The 16,823-nt window shown below is 42.4% G+C and overlaps 1 protein-coding gene across 2 annotated transcripts in view; it reads left to right on the top strand.

Annotated features, from left to right (window-relative positions):
* The window catches only part of FTO (FTO alpha-ketoglutarate dependent dioxygenase), a 219,338-nt gene extending 202,824 nt beyond the window's left edge, over nt 1–16,514 (top strand). The window contains exons 9-10 of one of the 2 annotated variants that reach the window (XM_058155191.1): nt 9,790–15,796; nt 16,108–16,514. In XM_058155191.1, the coding sequence (XP_058011174.1) occupies nt 9,790–9,934 (145 nt within the window). In that variant the 3' untranslated portion in view covers nt 9,935–15,796; nt 16,108–16,514. Of the gene's footprint in view, nt 1–9,789 lie in introns of both variants that reach the window. The other variant, XM_058155190.1, reaches the window with a different exon arrangement.
* Nucleotides 16,515–16,823: the final 309 nt, after the last annotated feature.

The raw sequence follows: 16,823 nt of genomic DNA, 5'->3' as shown, positions 1-16,823 counted from the left end.
CTCTTAGGTTGTTCTACAGCTTTTGAACAATGCAACTGTGGAACCCCCACATGGCTGTCGCCTCCAGCTTATAATTGGGTCACCTCAGACATGAAACCTATAATCACCTGAGCCATTTGATCCCTGTATTGTTTCTTGCCATTGGACAGGAGCAAAGTGAGCTTCAGGTGACCTTAGCATGTGACCGAGCTCAGAGTCACAAAAGTCCAAATGGCTTGTCAAGATGGGTCATCCATCACTACGGTGATGTCACTGACAAAATGACAAATAGACCCAGATTATAAAACTACTCTTTTGACTGGTTACGTAACTAACTGGTTGCTATAAATTGTCACCTGTTGACATATCGTATGACCAACGAACAGTTTGGTGCAAATAGAAGCACCAAAGGTAGATTTATCATCAATTGCTGAGTTATTAATGGGTCAGTGGGCACCACTCAACTTATTAAATGGTAGAATCTTTCTCTTATTATATAAACTCCCTTTTACGACCCTTAATTTGGGGTAGAGTCAGACTGGATGCAGTTGAGCATTTACTGGCTGGATGCCCTTCCTAATGCCTCCATGGAGTTCACAGCAGACATTGTCTCTTTGCACCCTGATAGAGAAACAGCTGCCACTATTTAGGATTTGTGTGTGTGTGTGTGTGTGTTTTCTAGCCCAAAGGAAACAAGGACTTTCCATCTCTTGACTGATCTCGAATCCTGCCATGATGGAAATCAGCCCCTTTTATTAATTTTCTCTACATTTTTGCTTGTTCTACTTTGTATTTATAATCCTTACTATGTTTCTACCTTTGTCTATTTTATTGTATTATTTACTTTGCCTTTTCTTAGAGAAACCATGCTTCAGTTTCTGGTTGCTATTGTTTGCCGTTATCTCACTTCACATTTTCAACAAAGTTCAGCTTATTTCTGGAGTAGGCCAAACCTAGAAATCAAAAACCTGCGTTGAGTGCTATTTGTCAACAAGTGTGTGTGTGTGTGTGTGTGTGTGTGTGTGCGTGTGCGTGTGTGTGTCTTTTGCTTTCTCCCCCAAACAGCTGTAGATCTTAGTCAAGGAAGGGAGAAAGCAGAAGAGTGTTTTAAAATAAATGGTTAGCACATTAGTATAAAACCTATTGATTAAAAACACCAAGCATAATGTTCGTCTGACTGAGGCATTGCTGAAATAAATTTATCCCTCTGACTTTTGCATTAACCTTTTATTGACTGCTGGCATACCCATAATTAACACACACTTTAGCTAAAGTGGTTAATTTTAGTATCGTGACCAGCGTCTCCCAACTTATTGGATAGATCCAATCATCAAATTGTATGTATAACAACCCAGAAAATAAGAGGGTTGGAAGAGTCTCCTTGGGATTCCAGAAGAGTAGATATCTTCAGCTTGGTTTCACTGAGGTAGCCCCATGAAGGTTCTTGAGATGGTCAATTGAACAGGTTTGTTTTACAGTTTTATGGTTGAAATATTTCTGAAACACAGTACAGTTAAGCCAACTACTTTCTTTTCCATAAAAGGTTTTTTTTTATTAAACTATAACTTCTCTAGTGTCAGGGTTCCAAGTAACACCCCCAATGAAAGAAGACTCTGAGACTTGAGTTTCTCAAAGTTCCATTTTATTAGAGATGTCATATTGGCACATCTGGGAAAACCCGAATCCGAAATCTTCCAGGTTTTCCGCACCCAAAGGAAAGTCCAAGTCCCTGCCCAGCACCCACAAGTCCATCATGTGGTCCAACCCAAGCACAGTTGGATTGACTGGAGATGCCTCCCAGTTCCAGCCCTCCAGGTGCAAGGCAAGATGTCCTTGACTCTCTGAGAAAGGAATGTTATTATGACTATACATTAACCATGCTCCTTACAATCCCCCCTCCCAATTTCCCATAGTAAGAAATGTGGCAGGCCTGAAGGCCCAATGCAAAAGATGGCTTTCAGGCCTGACATCTAGACTGAAATAGTGCATTCATTCTTACCACTAATTTGGGCAGCATCAAGAATGTCACTTCTCAACGTAGAATTACAGAGTTGGGAGACACGTTGGATGTCTTCTAGTCCAACCACCTGCTCATGCAGGGGACCCTATACTATTTCAGACCAGTGGCTGTCTACTCTCTTCTTAAAAGCTTTCATTGTTGAAGCAACCTCAACTTCTGAAGGCAAGATGTTCCACAGGTTAATTATTCTCACTGTTATGAAAGTATCTCCTTAGTTCTAGGTTGCTTCTCTCCTTGATTAGTTTCCATCCATTGTTTCTTGTCTTGCCTTCTGGTGCTTTGGAAAATAGGTTCACCCCCCTCCTCTTTGTGGTAGCCCCTCAAATATTAGAGCATTGCTATGATGTCTCCCCTGGTCCTTCTTTTCACCAGACTAGACATATCCAATTCCTGCAACCGTTCCTCATTTGGTTTACAAGTGTAATGAATTTATTTATTAAATTTATATGCTGCCCGTCTCCCTGTCAGGCAACTCCAGCTGGCTTACAACAATATCAAAACACAATATAATAAGAACAGCAAAACACTGAAAACCTTCAGCATTAAGAATTAAGGCATTTAAAATGAACCAAGAATTAGATTTAAAAAAATGAGCAATACGAAAACAAGGTGGTGGTGGGATCTCCTCCTAAACTACTCACCATCTCCAAACAGGATTAACGCATGCTTGGAGTAGCTTGCATTTTTATAATTAATATTTCATATAATTGAAATGATATGAAAAATTAATATATTTTTTTAAAAAAATTATGGTCAATGCTCTAAAATTGCTGTTTTCTTTTTCTTGGGGGAAATCAAATGAACGCTATGAGAGAAAGATATACATCAAATTGGACATGATGAATTGCTGATAAATAGGTAGGAGCATCTCTTCCGTGATCCATTTTCTAAGGCCTTGAGACATGTACTACAGTAGAATTTATGAGTTATCAACTCGAGATAGGCAGAAGGATAGATGGTTTTGCATACTGGATAACGAAGTTAGGGAATCCCTTGCTCCAATATGTTCATGAGAAGGATGGATCTATTACAGGCTATTAGTTAAATATGGTGGCATAGTGAAGGATCAGTTCTTGCATGAAAAACCTTTGATGGAACTTATGGACTCCTTCCAAAAATTGAAATGGAATTTCAATTTTTAGCATTACAAAAGAGGAAAATATTAACGCGATAAAATTATGGGTGGAAAAGTAACTCCTTAATTTGATTTTTTTTTTAACCTACACCTGACTCATAATCTAGTTTGCTCTTGGTCCTATCGATTATATTTTAAATCCTCTTTCGTTTTGGGGGGAAATGGAGATATAACCGCATTACCCTTAAATGGCCTTCCAAGTGTGTTTTATTTTTAATCATGGAGACCAGATAACCATTTATCCAGAATGGTATAGGGTCAAGGGTGAAACGCTACCGATTCGGACCGATTCTCCCAAACCGGTAGTAAAAAATGCTACTGGTTCGGGTGAACCGGTATTTCTGATGATCAGCTGGCCAACGATCAGATGTGACACGCGATTTATATTAGCTAGAATCATCAGATCTCCTGCTTTCTAGCTAATCTAAATCACATGACACAGCAGATTCCCCCACCTCACTGTTCTACTTACCTTTGCAAACTCGGAAGGCTTCAAAATGTTCCTTTTTTAGCGCTGTGTGGGTGCACCTCAGGCGCGAAGCGCCGCTCAGTAGCAGACTCCCAGAACCGGTAGCAGACTTCAGAGTATTTCACCGCTGTACAGGGTCTCTTGCTCGAACAGCGGGTTGGCCTAGAAGACCTCCAAGGTCGCTTCCAACCCTATAATTCTATGTTCTGTATAGTTTGAGTTTAGCTGAATTTCAACTCGCCCAATAGGGTCATCCCTGAAAAGTCCTTTGTTCTTATTAACATTCACTGATCCTTTGCTGGTTGAAGAACTTAAGACTTGCCCAAATATGCTAATGAATTTAGAAAACCTTTTCCTTGAAATGCTTCACCTGGACTATCATATGGGGAAGGGGGCGGGGGAGGGGGAAGAGAGACAGTGAGAGACGCAACTAAGGAAAAAAACCAACCTGAATTAAGCATCTTGTCAGAGCTTGCAAGTGGCTTCAATTTTTATTGAATATTAATGACATCCATTTTTTAGTAAGGTGAAGAGAGAGGAGAAGTTTCCAACCCAGGGTTATCACACAGGTTAGGACCAGGAAACCTGATGCTCAACTCCAGTTACCGTGAGGTCCCCGTGCGCGACAAATCCTCGCTTTTTCAACGTGGCACGGTTTTTGTTTTTTTATCAAAGGCGCAATTTAATATTTATGCTAAGAGGATTCTCCCCCAAAGACAAAAAAAAAGTAACTTGTGTTCCTTTCATTTGTATTTTAAATTAATAATGAGAACATTGAAACACATTACTCTTTTTTTTCTCTCTCTCTCTCTCTTCAGGACCCCGAGGTCGGTTAATCTTATTATTTATGAAGTGATGTGCTACTTTATGGTACTTAATGCATGTTAACAGATGCTATTATCACAGCCGGAAGTGGAACTGGAGAAGATATATAGGAATGTGATGTGTTAATACTGTCCTTGTGCTGTAATGCACTAGGGATTGAGCGGGCAAGAAGGTAGAGCTGCAATTAACCGCTTTCCAACATGGGTATAAACTTGACACACGTCCTCCCCTGGATGTTTCTCCTCCATCAATAATCCCCAGGAGAAATGATGCCCCCTTTTGGATAGGTTGTGTTTCATCCTTTTCTCAAGAGTCAAACGTGGCCAAGCGATCGCGCCCATTAATCATTTGAAGGGCATTGAAAGCATTAATCGTTTGATTGTGGGGCCAGTCCCTGAACTCTTTGGCTGTAAATGAAGATGTGGCGTTCTGCTTTATGTTAAGTTTGGCCACAGTGGGGTCTTTTGGAGCTGAGGCTGAGGACTGAATTAATACCAGAGTAACGTTCACTCCTTTAGATGATGTTCTACTGTATGGTGCTGTTATGGCGTAATTTTAAATATCCACCCAATAATGCCTTGGAAGAATGGCAATCCATTTTCTATATGCGTGGCATGTGCAAAATGCCATCACCAACTTAACTGCATGTCTTAATTCAGTGATGGTGAACTTTTTCAGCACCGAGTGCTAAAAAGGGACTGCATGCGCGCTCATCTGGGCCGTAACCTGGAAGAGGAGCTGCCCAGGGTGCATGCACGCGCCCGAAAATGAACTTCCGGTTTCTGGTGCACCAGCTAGTCTTCCGGGTTTTTAGCATGCATGCGCACAAGACGATCAGCAGGCTGGCGCACATGTTCATGCAGGAAAACCGAAGATCAGCTCTTCCAGTTTCCAGCACTGCTTCATGCAAAAAGGCCAACTGATCATCGTGCACGTGTGCACGCCAGAAACCTGGCAGAGGAACGGGCACTGCCGCGTGTGCCAGGCAACACGCCCGCCATAGGTTCACCATCACGGTCTTAATTAAAGGCAGGGACAGGGGTTACCAATTTAGACATCATTGTCACTATTAACAACCTAAACACATCAAATACCGTGCTATGGAAAAATGGTAAGAACTGTAATAGAAGAGTGTCTATGGAGACCCTCAATCATCCAAGTCATGGTTGTCCCAAAGGCAATTGGACTTTCTTGGTGGATTTTTTTTTTCTTTGAAAATGTTTCTTTTCTTTTCCAAGAAGCTTCTTCAGGACAGTGTAATGGAAGAGATTAAAAGATCCCAGTATATGAGTGCCTTTCCAGATGTTACTGGATCCCTACTCTGAGGAACGTCAAACTTTGCAGCCAATGATGAAGGATGCTAAGGGGTGGAAAGGAACTTTTGGGAGGCCTTTAGTGCAAGAGGGAAGTGGATTATTGACCGAAAGTGCAATTCTGCTCTGAGGGATGCTAGCGCTCAAAAGATCTGAGGGGTCTTTGGTGCTTTCTGAGCTTGGTGGTTTTCTTGCAGCTATTTCATTTATACCCAACTAGGTCACATCATCAGTGCTAGTGGTCAGTGCTAGATTGGAACTGATGATGGTACCCAGTTTGGGTAATGAAACATCTGCAAGGAAAACAACCAAGCTCAGAGAGCATCAAGGAGCCCTCGTTTCAACCTTGAGCTACAAATATTTCCCTTTATTGTTACTCGAAAGATCTCCCATGTTGTCTTCTATACATAGTGTTGAGTTGGTCGAGTAAGGAATTCGAGACCAGAGTCGTGACAACAGCTCTTTTTATTTAGAGTGAGACTTCAGCAAAAGGTACAGGCAGGATGCTCTCCTTATATACACACCTGGATCAGTTGGCCACCAATAGAATTCAAATGTTTTCCCACTGGAATTTCCCGCTGGAATTTCCCACCAATGGGATCATACACAACACATAACACATAGACAAATGTACTGATCCAATAAAGACATGTTTGCCCTCCATTCAGAAGTCCCTTCCTCTTGAATTGAGGGTTGAGCTCTCAAATATCTGGACAACTTGCCTTGATCTTAATTGGATTTACCCCAATTGTGGGATGTTGCTTGTATATAAGTTGTCCACCCCACAGACTACTTCTGATATCAATCTCAGCCTGCATGACTCTTGGGCAGTGGTGAAATCTGAACGGTTTACTACCGGTTCGCTGACTGCACATGTGTGCTGCGTCCCAAATGCATGCTGTGCGCATAGGTTGTAAAAAATGCTTTAAAAAGGTAAAAAAGGGCTCTGACGATTGCGCGGCTCAGCTGTGATCGTCTGAGCCTCTCTTTTTTTACTTTTTAAAAGCATTTTTACTACCAGTTCTGGAGAACTGGTATTAAAAAAATGCCTAAAAAGTAAAAAGTTCTGATGATCAGCTGAGCAATGCACGATCTTCGGACTTTTTTTTTTTTTTTACTTTTTAAAGCATTTTTAATTACCGGTTTTAGAGAACCGGTAATAAAAAAAATGCTAAAAAAGTTTTTTAAAAAAGTTCCGACAATCTGGCATAGCTAACTTGATCGTCAGAACTTTTTTTTTTACATTTTTTACTACCAGTTCGGCGAACCAGTAGCCTTTTTTATGACTGGTTCAGGCGAACCGGACCGAACTGGGAGCATTTTTATTTTTATTCCATTCCATTCCATTCATTTATTCTTCTCTTCTCTTCTCTTCTCTTCTCTTCTCTTCTCTTCTCTTCTCTTAAGCTTAAGGCGTACCTATTTTTCCGCACGGGACTGGCATAGAATTTTTAGATGTTTTTATGGGTTTTTAATTTTTAATTAGTTTTTTGGGATTTTTAACGTATTTTAAATTTCGGCCAAATTTGAATAAGTTTTTTAGTTACTGTTTTATCTGTATTGTGTGTATTTGATTGTTGTTTTTATTTGGCTGTTCACCACCCTGAGTCCTTCAGGAGAAGGGCGGTACACAAATTAAAATTATTATTATTATTATTATTATTATTATTATTATTATTATTATTATTATTATTATTATTATTATTATCATTATTATTATTCTATTCTATTCTATTCTATTCTATTCTAGTTTCATTCCATTCCATTCATTTATTATTCTATTCTATTCTATTCTATTCTATTCTATTCTATTCTATTTTTATTCCATTCCATTCATTTATTATTCTATTCTATTCTATTCTATTCTATTCTATTCTATTCTATTCTATTCTTATTCCATTCCATTCATTTATTATTCTATTCTATTCTAAACTTCGGAAGAATCTTTTTTTCTCTTTTAAAACCAGCAAACAAGCTACCTAGAAAAAGGGTGTTTTTCAAAGATTATCTTTCAGCTGTCTTCCTCCTCCTCCTCCTATTACAAATAACCAAATCCGTCTTCCACTTTGCATGCTTTCATAAGCACTAGATAATGAGCCAGCAGTTGGCAAATTAAAACACACAGCAGTTAAAAAAAAAAAGAAGACTTAAGATGGGAAACACTAAATGGCTACAAATTCACTAGTAGAAGGAGAATTAAATGGCAGCCGTTATTATAACATAATCTTCCAAGAGGTGGGTGGGTTTACACAACTCATAAAATCTTCCCGCACAGATTCAGTTGCTTATGATAATTAAGCTCCAGATTTGCTGATGAAGATCCCCCTTTAATAAGAAACAGTGTAATTCAAAGAGATCCTCTGAGAACCTAGCGACCGCTAACCCCTTAATTTAATTTTGCTCGAGTTTTGCCCATCTATTCATCAGCAGAAATTGTTATTAACCTTCATCTGCAACCAGCCACCTCCCTTTCCTCCCCCTCTTCCTTCTCTTTTGCCAATCTCTCAGATTTACAAGCCCCCTCCTGCAATATTATTTAATCTACCCTGTGACCTTAGCGCAATAAATTTGGTTTAATCTCCTTCAATAATCTCTGTAATAACAGCAAAAAAGGACAAACGGGCCAGCAGGAAGCAACCACTCCAGATAAGACTCTGAAGTAATGAAGAAATAATTTGCCGTCAAAATGCGGGGTGGGTTGAATTCTCTCTGTGAATAGCTGCTCTTCAGCTTTTATATTAATCGGACAATAAAACGTATCCTTTGACATCAATGAAATCTAAGTTGGCCATTTTGGTCTAATTGATTTAAGGGAGTCTAAGCATGATTAAGTCGGAATCCAATATATGTTCTCTGTTTCTCTTTCCAATACATTTCCGGAACCTCACTTTCCGTTATTTGCAAAGTCTGTTTTTCAAGAGGGACTTTCTCCTTTTTCCCCTCTCAGTCACAGAGTGTTTTAAAAATGCTATTTAAAAAAAAAATATTTTCTTGTTGCGAGACGACAAAGAATGTTGCCGGTTTTGTGGTGGTTTTTTTTTTCTTTTTTAAATATATGGACCTTTCCTTCGGAAGTCTTCTCTTAAATTGTAAATTAAGAGGCAAGCAGGTTACAGTTGTTGTGACCAAGGCCCAGTGATTACAAAACACAATTCAGTCCTCAACAAACTTATTTTATTAAAATTGCTGAGAATTAATTCATTCTTAGCGTAGTCCAAAACAAAATTCTTAATAACCAGTCTGTGGGCCTTATCACTAACCTTTGATATCTTTGGCAACCTGCCAAAGGCTTTTCTTGGCAAAACCCCCACAAAGTTCAAGAGACGATGACAAGAAGCATGGAAATCAATGTTGCTTTTCTACAAAGAACCCAGTGGCTTGCTGCTGCTCTTTTAAGCCTTATGGGAGGGGCCAATCATCTCCTGGCTTTAGTCTTGAGTCGTCCTTTTTGCTTTAAGCTGCTCTTGCCTTTTGACAGCTCTTCACATGCGTGCATTAGGAATAGGCTCCTCCTGTTCCTCTGCCTCTCTGCTGTCTGCCTCTGGAGGCTCAGGAGTCCGCGCATCACTCCCAGATGGCCCTGGCCCCATCTCTACCTCTGACCCAGAGCCCTCGTCCGGGCCTTCCCCTCACACCAGGACTGGCCCATTGTCTTCCCCAGCCTCCTCACTTTCTGACTCCGTTGCCAGGTCCACAGGCTGCCAGCGGATCACAACAACAATTTACAAACCACGGAAACGACAATTAGGCCTTGAAAATTGAACACTGACTTTATACTTTCAAGTTTCTTATATCGAAGAGTTCTGTGTCTGTCCCCAATTACATCTGATTCCACTTTGGAGAGGGAAAAAAATCGAAACAAGTGAAAACAATTTCCATCGAACCGAATTTGTTCCCTCTGCAAAAAAAAACAAGGCAAAATAAAAGTTCTGCATAGCGCCAATTCGTTCAATGCGTTCAGTGCTTTTCCCAAGATCGCGTCTTAAAACATTAAATCTTGAACTGCTTCCAGTAACTAATTTCCAATCTTTTTTTTTATTTATTTTAGGTGCCATTCACCACTTTCAGAAAACTTACCGGAGGACGAGAAACCGAAATGCCAGCCTTACTGGGAGGACAATGATCCCAGTATGCCGTTACCTTTTGATCTTGATGATATAATAATTGAACTACAGACAATTCTGGAAGATTAGAAGAGCTTTTATCAGAAACTGGAGTTGGAGTTCCACTGCTAAGAAGCACCAAAAAAAACCCATGAAAGCAAAGAAGCCCATTGATTAATTGTAGTTTTGGCAATATTCAGTAGCACGGTCGGTTGAGAAACAGATCAAAAAGGGGTCCTTGGTTTTCTCTGAGCTTGGTTGGTTTTTTTGAGACATTTCATTACCCAACTAGGTAACATCACCAGTGCTAGAAGGGAGCAGGGTTTGCAGAAAAGAGGAGGAAGACTGTGGGACCCCTGGTGTTCCTCTGAGTTTAGTTGTTTTCTTTCAGACGTTTTATTACCCAAGTAGGTAACATCATCAGTGCTAGAAGGGAGCAGGGTTTGCAGAAAGGAAGAGGATGGTTCTTGGTGCTCTCTTAGCTTGGTTGTTTTCTTGCAGATGTTTCATTATAACCCTGAGCTACAAATATTCTCATTTATTGGTCAATTGAAAAGGACATTGGCGCAGGATTATGAAAAGTAGATTATCTGGAATCTGTGTTGGGGCTAAAAACTCAAGCGATAGCCATACCAAAAAGTATTTCAGATAGGTAATGTGAAATAAAGGACCAACTGATGCCTGTTTTTTTTTTTGATGTTTATTGATATTTTGGTCTTCGGTTACATGATAAACACCATCGAGTTGCCCAAGAAATTTGGAATCATATTATTCTATTTGAACATAGGGCTGAACAAGAAGACTTGAACAAGAAGATCTCAAAGGTCCCTTCCAACTTCTATTATTCTGCTTTCTGCTTCTGTGATAAGTGAAATTATATTTTGGCCCAGCAATACTGGTCACACCTGATTGCGATCTTCACTCGGAATAGGTAGCTAGGCAAAGTTATCCCGTAATTGTCCTCTTTCTCCTTGAGCAAACAGGATTTTGTAGGTCAGAGGGTGGGCTACACAACAAAGCACAAAGATTATGCAGTTTGGACTCTACCAAACTTTGGCATTGTATGCTGTATGTCTTTCCTGATGAAATCTGAATCTTCCCTAAGGAGAACCAGGATCCGATGGAGAAGGCCTCCTTCCTTCCAATCATTTTACTGAATTGCAATGGGCACCTTTAGCAAAATCCTGTTTCTGGACTTGGCTCGCCTTTCATTTTTCATCATTGTTGCTGGACAAAATGGCAGGGAAATAAGTCCCCCCTCTTCCCTACACACACACACATACACACGTGTGTGTGTGTGTGTGTGTGTGCGTGTGTCAAGCTAAATGGATTACTGAAGATACAGATCTGTTTGCCTGTCTGCACTTGCCTTTAGACAATATTCATCAGTTCTACAAAAAGCTCTTGATTAAACAGAGAAGCCAAACAAATGTCAAGGTTCAAAGCAAAAGGCCCTTTGCTCCCATCTCACAATCCTCAAATTGGACTGATAGTTGACTTTGCATTAGCCGTAAGTAATTGTCTTGGCAGAAATGAAATCAGCTCACAGCTCTGAAGGTAGGAAAATTGGCAAGGGAGACCTCTTATTTTGCCTTTAGGGAGAATAGAGAATGGAATGGAATGGAATGGAATAGAATGGAATAGACTAGACTAGACTAGACTAGACTAGACTAGACTAGAAGAGAAGAGAATAGAACAGAACAGAACAGAACAGAACAGAATAGAATAGAATAGAATATTGGAATAGGACAGAACAGGATAGGATAGGATGGGATAAAGAATAGAATAGAATAGAATAGAATAGAATAGAATAGAATAGAATAGAATAGAATAGAATAGAATAGAATAGAATAGAATAGAAGAACTGGAAGAGACCTTGGAGGTCTTCTAGTCCAACCCCCTGCTCAAACAGGAGACCATTCTGGACAAGTGGCTGTCCAATATCTTCTTAAAAACCTCCATGATGGAGCACCCATAACCTCTGGAAGCAAGTCGTTCTGCGGATAGATTGTTCTCATTGTCAGGAAATTTTTAGGTTGGATCTGTCTTTGCTGAAGACAGAAGAAGAAGAAGACAATAGAATACAAGCAGGAGAGGGGGAGAGGTCCACTGATTCTCTAAAGCATCTGAAGACAAGACAAGAAGCAATGGATGGAAACCAATCAAGGAGAGAAGGAACCTGGAATTAAGGAGAAACTTCATAACTGTACGGACAATTAACCAGTGGAACGACTTCCCTCCAGAAGCTGTGAATGCTCCCGCACTGGAAGTTTTTAAGAAGGGACTGGACATCCACCTGTCTCAAATTGTAGAGGGTCTCCTGCTTAAACAGGGGGTTGGACTAGAAGACTTCCAAGGTCCCTTCTAGCTCTATTCTGATTGATTGACCTTTTCCATCTGTTACTTCTTTTGTCCTGCCTGCACAAAATTTAAGTTTTGGCTAGGGAATTCTGGGAGTTGAAGTCCACAAGTCTTAAAATTTGCCAAGGTTGGACATCCCTGGTTTAGCACATCCCTGGAACGCATGCAAAAGTCTTAGAACTGGCTTCTTGTTAAATAAGGAGCAGTGGGGAGGGCAGAGGTGGGCTGCTGGGGGTTCGTAGGTGTTCGGGAGAACCTCTAGCTAAAATTATGTGCAGTTCAGAGAACCCCCAAATCCCACTCCTGGCTGGCCCTGGCCACCCCACCCCTCCTAGGAGTCCCACACAGCCCATTTTGGATGCATGTAAGTGCAGGGCGCACACAGAGGCTCAGGGTCGGCAAAAAAACGGGCCTACCGGAAGTTCGGGATGGCCGGAAACAGGCTTGTTTCTGGCCTCTGGGGTGGTTGTTTTCACCCTCCCGGAGGCTCGAGGAAAGCCTCCAGAGCCCGGGGAGGGCAACACCCCCCCCCATGTAGTGCAGGAAGCCGATTAGGCCACGCCCACCATGGCCACGCCCACCCAGCAACCAGGCAGAGAACCCCTTGCTAAAAAATTTTTTGAAGCCCACCCGCGGGGGAGGGGACGTTTCCTTCTTTTGCCTCTTCAGAGCTAACCCAGGGCTGCAGTCCTTCCTTTGATGCCGTCTGTCTGTCTGTCGTCTCTCTAGTTCAAAGTTTCTTCTGCCACTCTGGCTAATGGGGTCTTTTCGTAATAGATTGCCGGTCTCTTGAGTCGCCAGATTTTTTTATTTATTTTATTTATTTTTTGAAAGACGGGTCACAACCGAGAAGGTCTGGCTGTTAAATAATATTTGATGCCGCTCAGGGGAATGATAATTACAGCAGTTTAGTTAGGAAGATTCGGGGGGGGGGGGAGGCGTAAGAAGAGCCGCATTCCTGCAAGAGGCAGGCTCAGCCCTGACCTTTGGCAAGGAAGTGGGGTCAAAAAAAAAACCAAAAACCCATCCATCGCCTCTGAAGTTGGCATATCGGCTCACATCGGTGAGGTTTGGGAAAGAACCAGGGGGTAGATAAGAGGGGAGCTTATTCAATCACACTTCTGGAAGAAAAGAAAAGGAATAGAAGAAGAAGATGCCAAACAAGATTCACGTAGTGATGAGTGAGAGGTACCGGGAGGGATTCCAGCCTGTACAATATCAGCCAGACCTGTCCAAGGTAATACATGGAGTTCCTAAAAGAAAGATCTTCACATCTATTGCCCGTGAAAGGTGAGGTGATGTTCTCCAGCTCTTTTGGGGTTTGGTTTTTTGTTTTTTTTTGAGACCAGACAAGTAGGACAGCCTTTCCCAGCCTAAATCCACCCTCTCTCCATAACATCCTAAGCCAATGATGGCTAACCGTTTTGCTGTCATGTGCCAAAAGTGGGGGGGGAGGTCATGCGTGTGCCCACACCCATGATTCAATGCAACCCGCCCCCCCCATGCTCCCCCCGACACCTCCCATGCTCCCCCCACTTTTGGCACGCCATGGTAGACCCGTTTTTTTGCCTTCCCCAGGCTCCAGAGTCTTTCTTGGAGCCTGGGGAGGGTGAAAACGGACTCCCGCCCCCGGAGGATGGGAACAGCCCATTTCCCGACTTCCGGTAGGACCGGAAGTCCCATTTTTCGCTCTCCCCAGGCTCCAGAGGATTTCTAGGAGCTGGGGAGGGTAAAAATGGCCTGCCCCCCCCAAGGCCCTCCAGAGGCCGGAAACAGCCTGTTTACTGACTTTCAATGGGCCTGGAAGGCCCAAAAATCAGCTGGCCGGCATGCGCATGCGCACTGGAGCTGAGCTAGGGCAATGCTTGTGTGCCCACAGATATGGCTCCGTGTGCCACCTGTGGCACGCATGGTAGAGGTTCACCATCACAGTCCTAGGCTGACCCATAGAATCATAGGGCCGGAAGGGACCTTGGAAGTATTCTAGTCCAACCTGCTGCATTGATGATATTACCGGGCTTGGTAATGAAACATCTACAAGACAACTACGAAGATCCGAGAGTACCAAGGACCTCACATGTCCTCCTCCTCCTCCTCTTCCTCCTCCCCACTTCCTTCTCCTCCTCCTCCCATTCTCCTCCTTCTCCATTCCTCAAACCTCATCCTGTTACTGATGATGTGGAGTTTAATAATAAAATGTCTGCAAGAAAACCATGAAACTTAGAGAGCACGAGGGACATCGTCTCCATCTCCTCCTCTTCCTCCTCCCCCAAATCCCACTTCCTTCTAGCACTGATGATGTTACCTCGATGGGTCATGAAATGTCTGCAAGAAAACCACCAAGGTCAGAGACCACCAATGACTCTACAGTCCTCCTCTTCCAACTCCTCCTCTTCCTCCTCTTCCCATTCACCTGAAAAAAGTGGCTTATGACCATTTTTCACACTTACGACCCTTACAGCATCCCCATAGTTATGTGATCAAAATTCGGACCCTTGGCATCTGACTCATATTTATGACTGGTGTAGCATCCCGGGGTCACGTGATCCCCTTTTGTGACTTTCCAACAAGGCAAATCAACGGGAAAGCCAGATTCACTTAACAACCAATCAACCGCAGGGATTCACTTAACAACAACCGTGGCAAGGAAGGTCATAAAATGTGGCAAAACTTCCTTAACAAAGGTCTCATTTAACCACAGAAATTTTGGCCTCAGTAAGTTTGTATGGCCTGAAGAGCAAGGATGAATTCAAAACCCTTTGTATACATTGAAGCAGGAGTAAAATCCAGCAGGTTCTGACAGGTTCAGGAGAACCTGTAGCAGAAATTTTGAGCAGTTCGGAGAAGCGGCAAATACCACCTCTGGCTGGCCCCAGAGTGTGGTGGGAATGGAGATTTTGCAATATCCTTCCCTCAGGAGTAGGGAGGGAATGGAGATTTTGCAGTATCCTTCCCTTGTCACATCCGCCAAGCCACACCACACCCATCAAGCCACACCCCACAAAACCAGTAGTAAAAAAAATTGGATTTCACCACTGGATTTGAAGCAAATAATTGAGATATCTGATGCTTCATTTGAGACTCGGTCATCACCCAAACCGTCAGGCAGCTCTCACTCGCCAATCGTATCAAAGATCTAAATATCACGATTAGCCGGTCCTGGCTATTCTCTCTGGTAATTAGAAGAATCACTACGAGAAAATTTTTTTTTGATTCCGTCTATTTATCGAAAGAAAGAATCTTTATGGTAATTTCCAAGGGAGAAACCATTAGCTTCTTAAGGCAAACCACTGGAAAGGCACGATAGATCAAATTGCTGGAATTACTATTTAATACTTATTTATAGCTCACATTTCTAGGGATACCTTGGGGGCGTGTTTTTTTTTAAAGGCCTCTAAAAGAACATACGCTTCTGTATTAAAGAGTAATGAAAATATATATTCCCCTGGTCTGTTTTGATGTTTTTCAATATTAGCTCCTGTCTTTTTCTTTCTTTCTTTCTTTTTTTGATAGAGACATACAGCATCCTATGCAAAGAAATGTTTTTTTGATGAAGAAGTCAATAAGGAAAACAAAGAGTCCTCTTTTAAGGTATATTTTTTAATAAAGGCAGGCGCACAATAACCGTGTTTTGAAATCTCTTCCGTTCCTGCGAATCTCTGAAGACAAATCCACTCAGACCGAGTGGAGCAAAATTCCAAGTTTCTGTGTTGTATGTCAGGGCTGAGGAGGACTTGTCAGTTCCTCCGATGTCAGGTTTAATCTTCAAAAAAAAATGACAGGCAATTTGTTCAGGGAACTGTGCAGAATGACAAGATAGAGAAGGATTGTAAAACACGGCACCTGTGTGGGAGCCTTGCTTTCCGCGGACATCAAAAACGGTTGTTTTCTTTTGCTATTAGTCCACTGATGCTGAACAACTGAGCAGAGGACTCCGGCTTGGTGGTGGAGTAGCTACTCTCTACTCTTGAGTCTCCTCGGTTCGCTTTGAGCTAAGAAAATACTTGGTCTGAAACCAGGGGTGAGCTTCACAAATTTTAGCAAGGGATTCTCTGCCCGGTTGCTGGATGGGTGTGGCCTAGTCAGCCTCCAGCATCACCATGGGGGGGGAGGCATTTTTGCCCTCCCCAGGCTCCGGAGGCTTTCCTTGTGCCTCTGGGAGGGCGAAAACTGAAGGCTCTGAAGGCCCTCTAGAGGCTGGAAACGGGCCTGCTTCTGGCCTTCCCGAACTTCTGGTAGGCCCGTTTTTCACCCACTCATCCCCGAGCTTCCACACACACCCTGCACTTATCTGCATCCAAAACGGGCCACGTGGGGACTCCTGGGAGGGGCGGAGCAGGGTGGGATGGGATGGGCCAGCCAGGAGTGGGATTTGGGGGTTCTCTGAACTGCGTAGAATCTTAGCTAAAGGTTCCTGCGAACTCCCAGCAGCCCACCCCTGTCTGAAACCCTGGAGAGCTGCAGCCAATGCTGAAGATCGGGACAGGAATTCTGTGGCTTTAAGATCCCCTAAAGTCCTCTTGACGTGATTGTTGAACATTGATTGTCACAGTCTCCTGCCTTTTGTGGTGGGAAACAGTTGGAAGTGTTTTGTAAATCTTCCAAAGGCATGCAAGAC

Source organism: Ahaetulla prasina, chromosome 12 (genome assembly GCF_028640845.1).
Source record: "Ahaetulla prasina isolate Xishuangbanna chromosome 12, ASM2864084v1, whole genome shotgun sequence".
NCBI classification, from domain to species: domain Eukaryota; kingdom Metazoa; phylum Chordata; class Lepidosauria; order Squamata; family Colubridae; genus Ahaetulla; species Ahaetulla prasina.
This window is presented reverse-complemented; position numbering and strand designations above follow the sequence as displayed.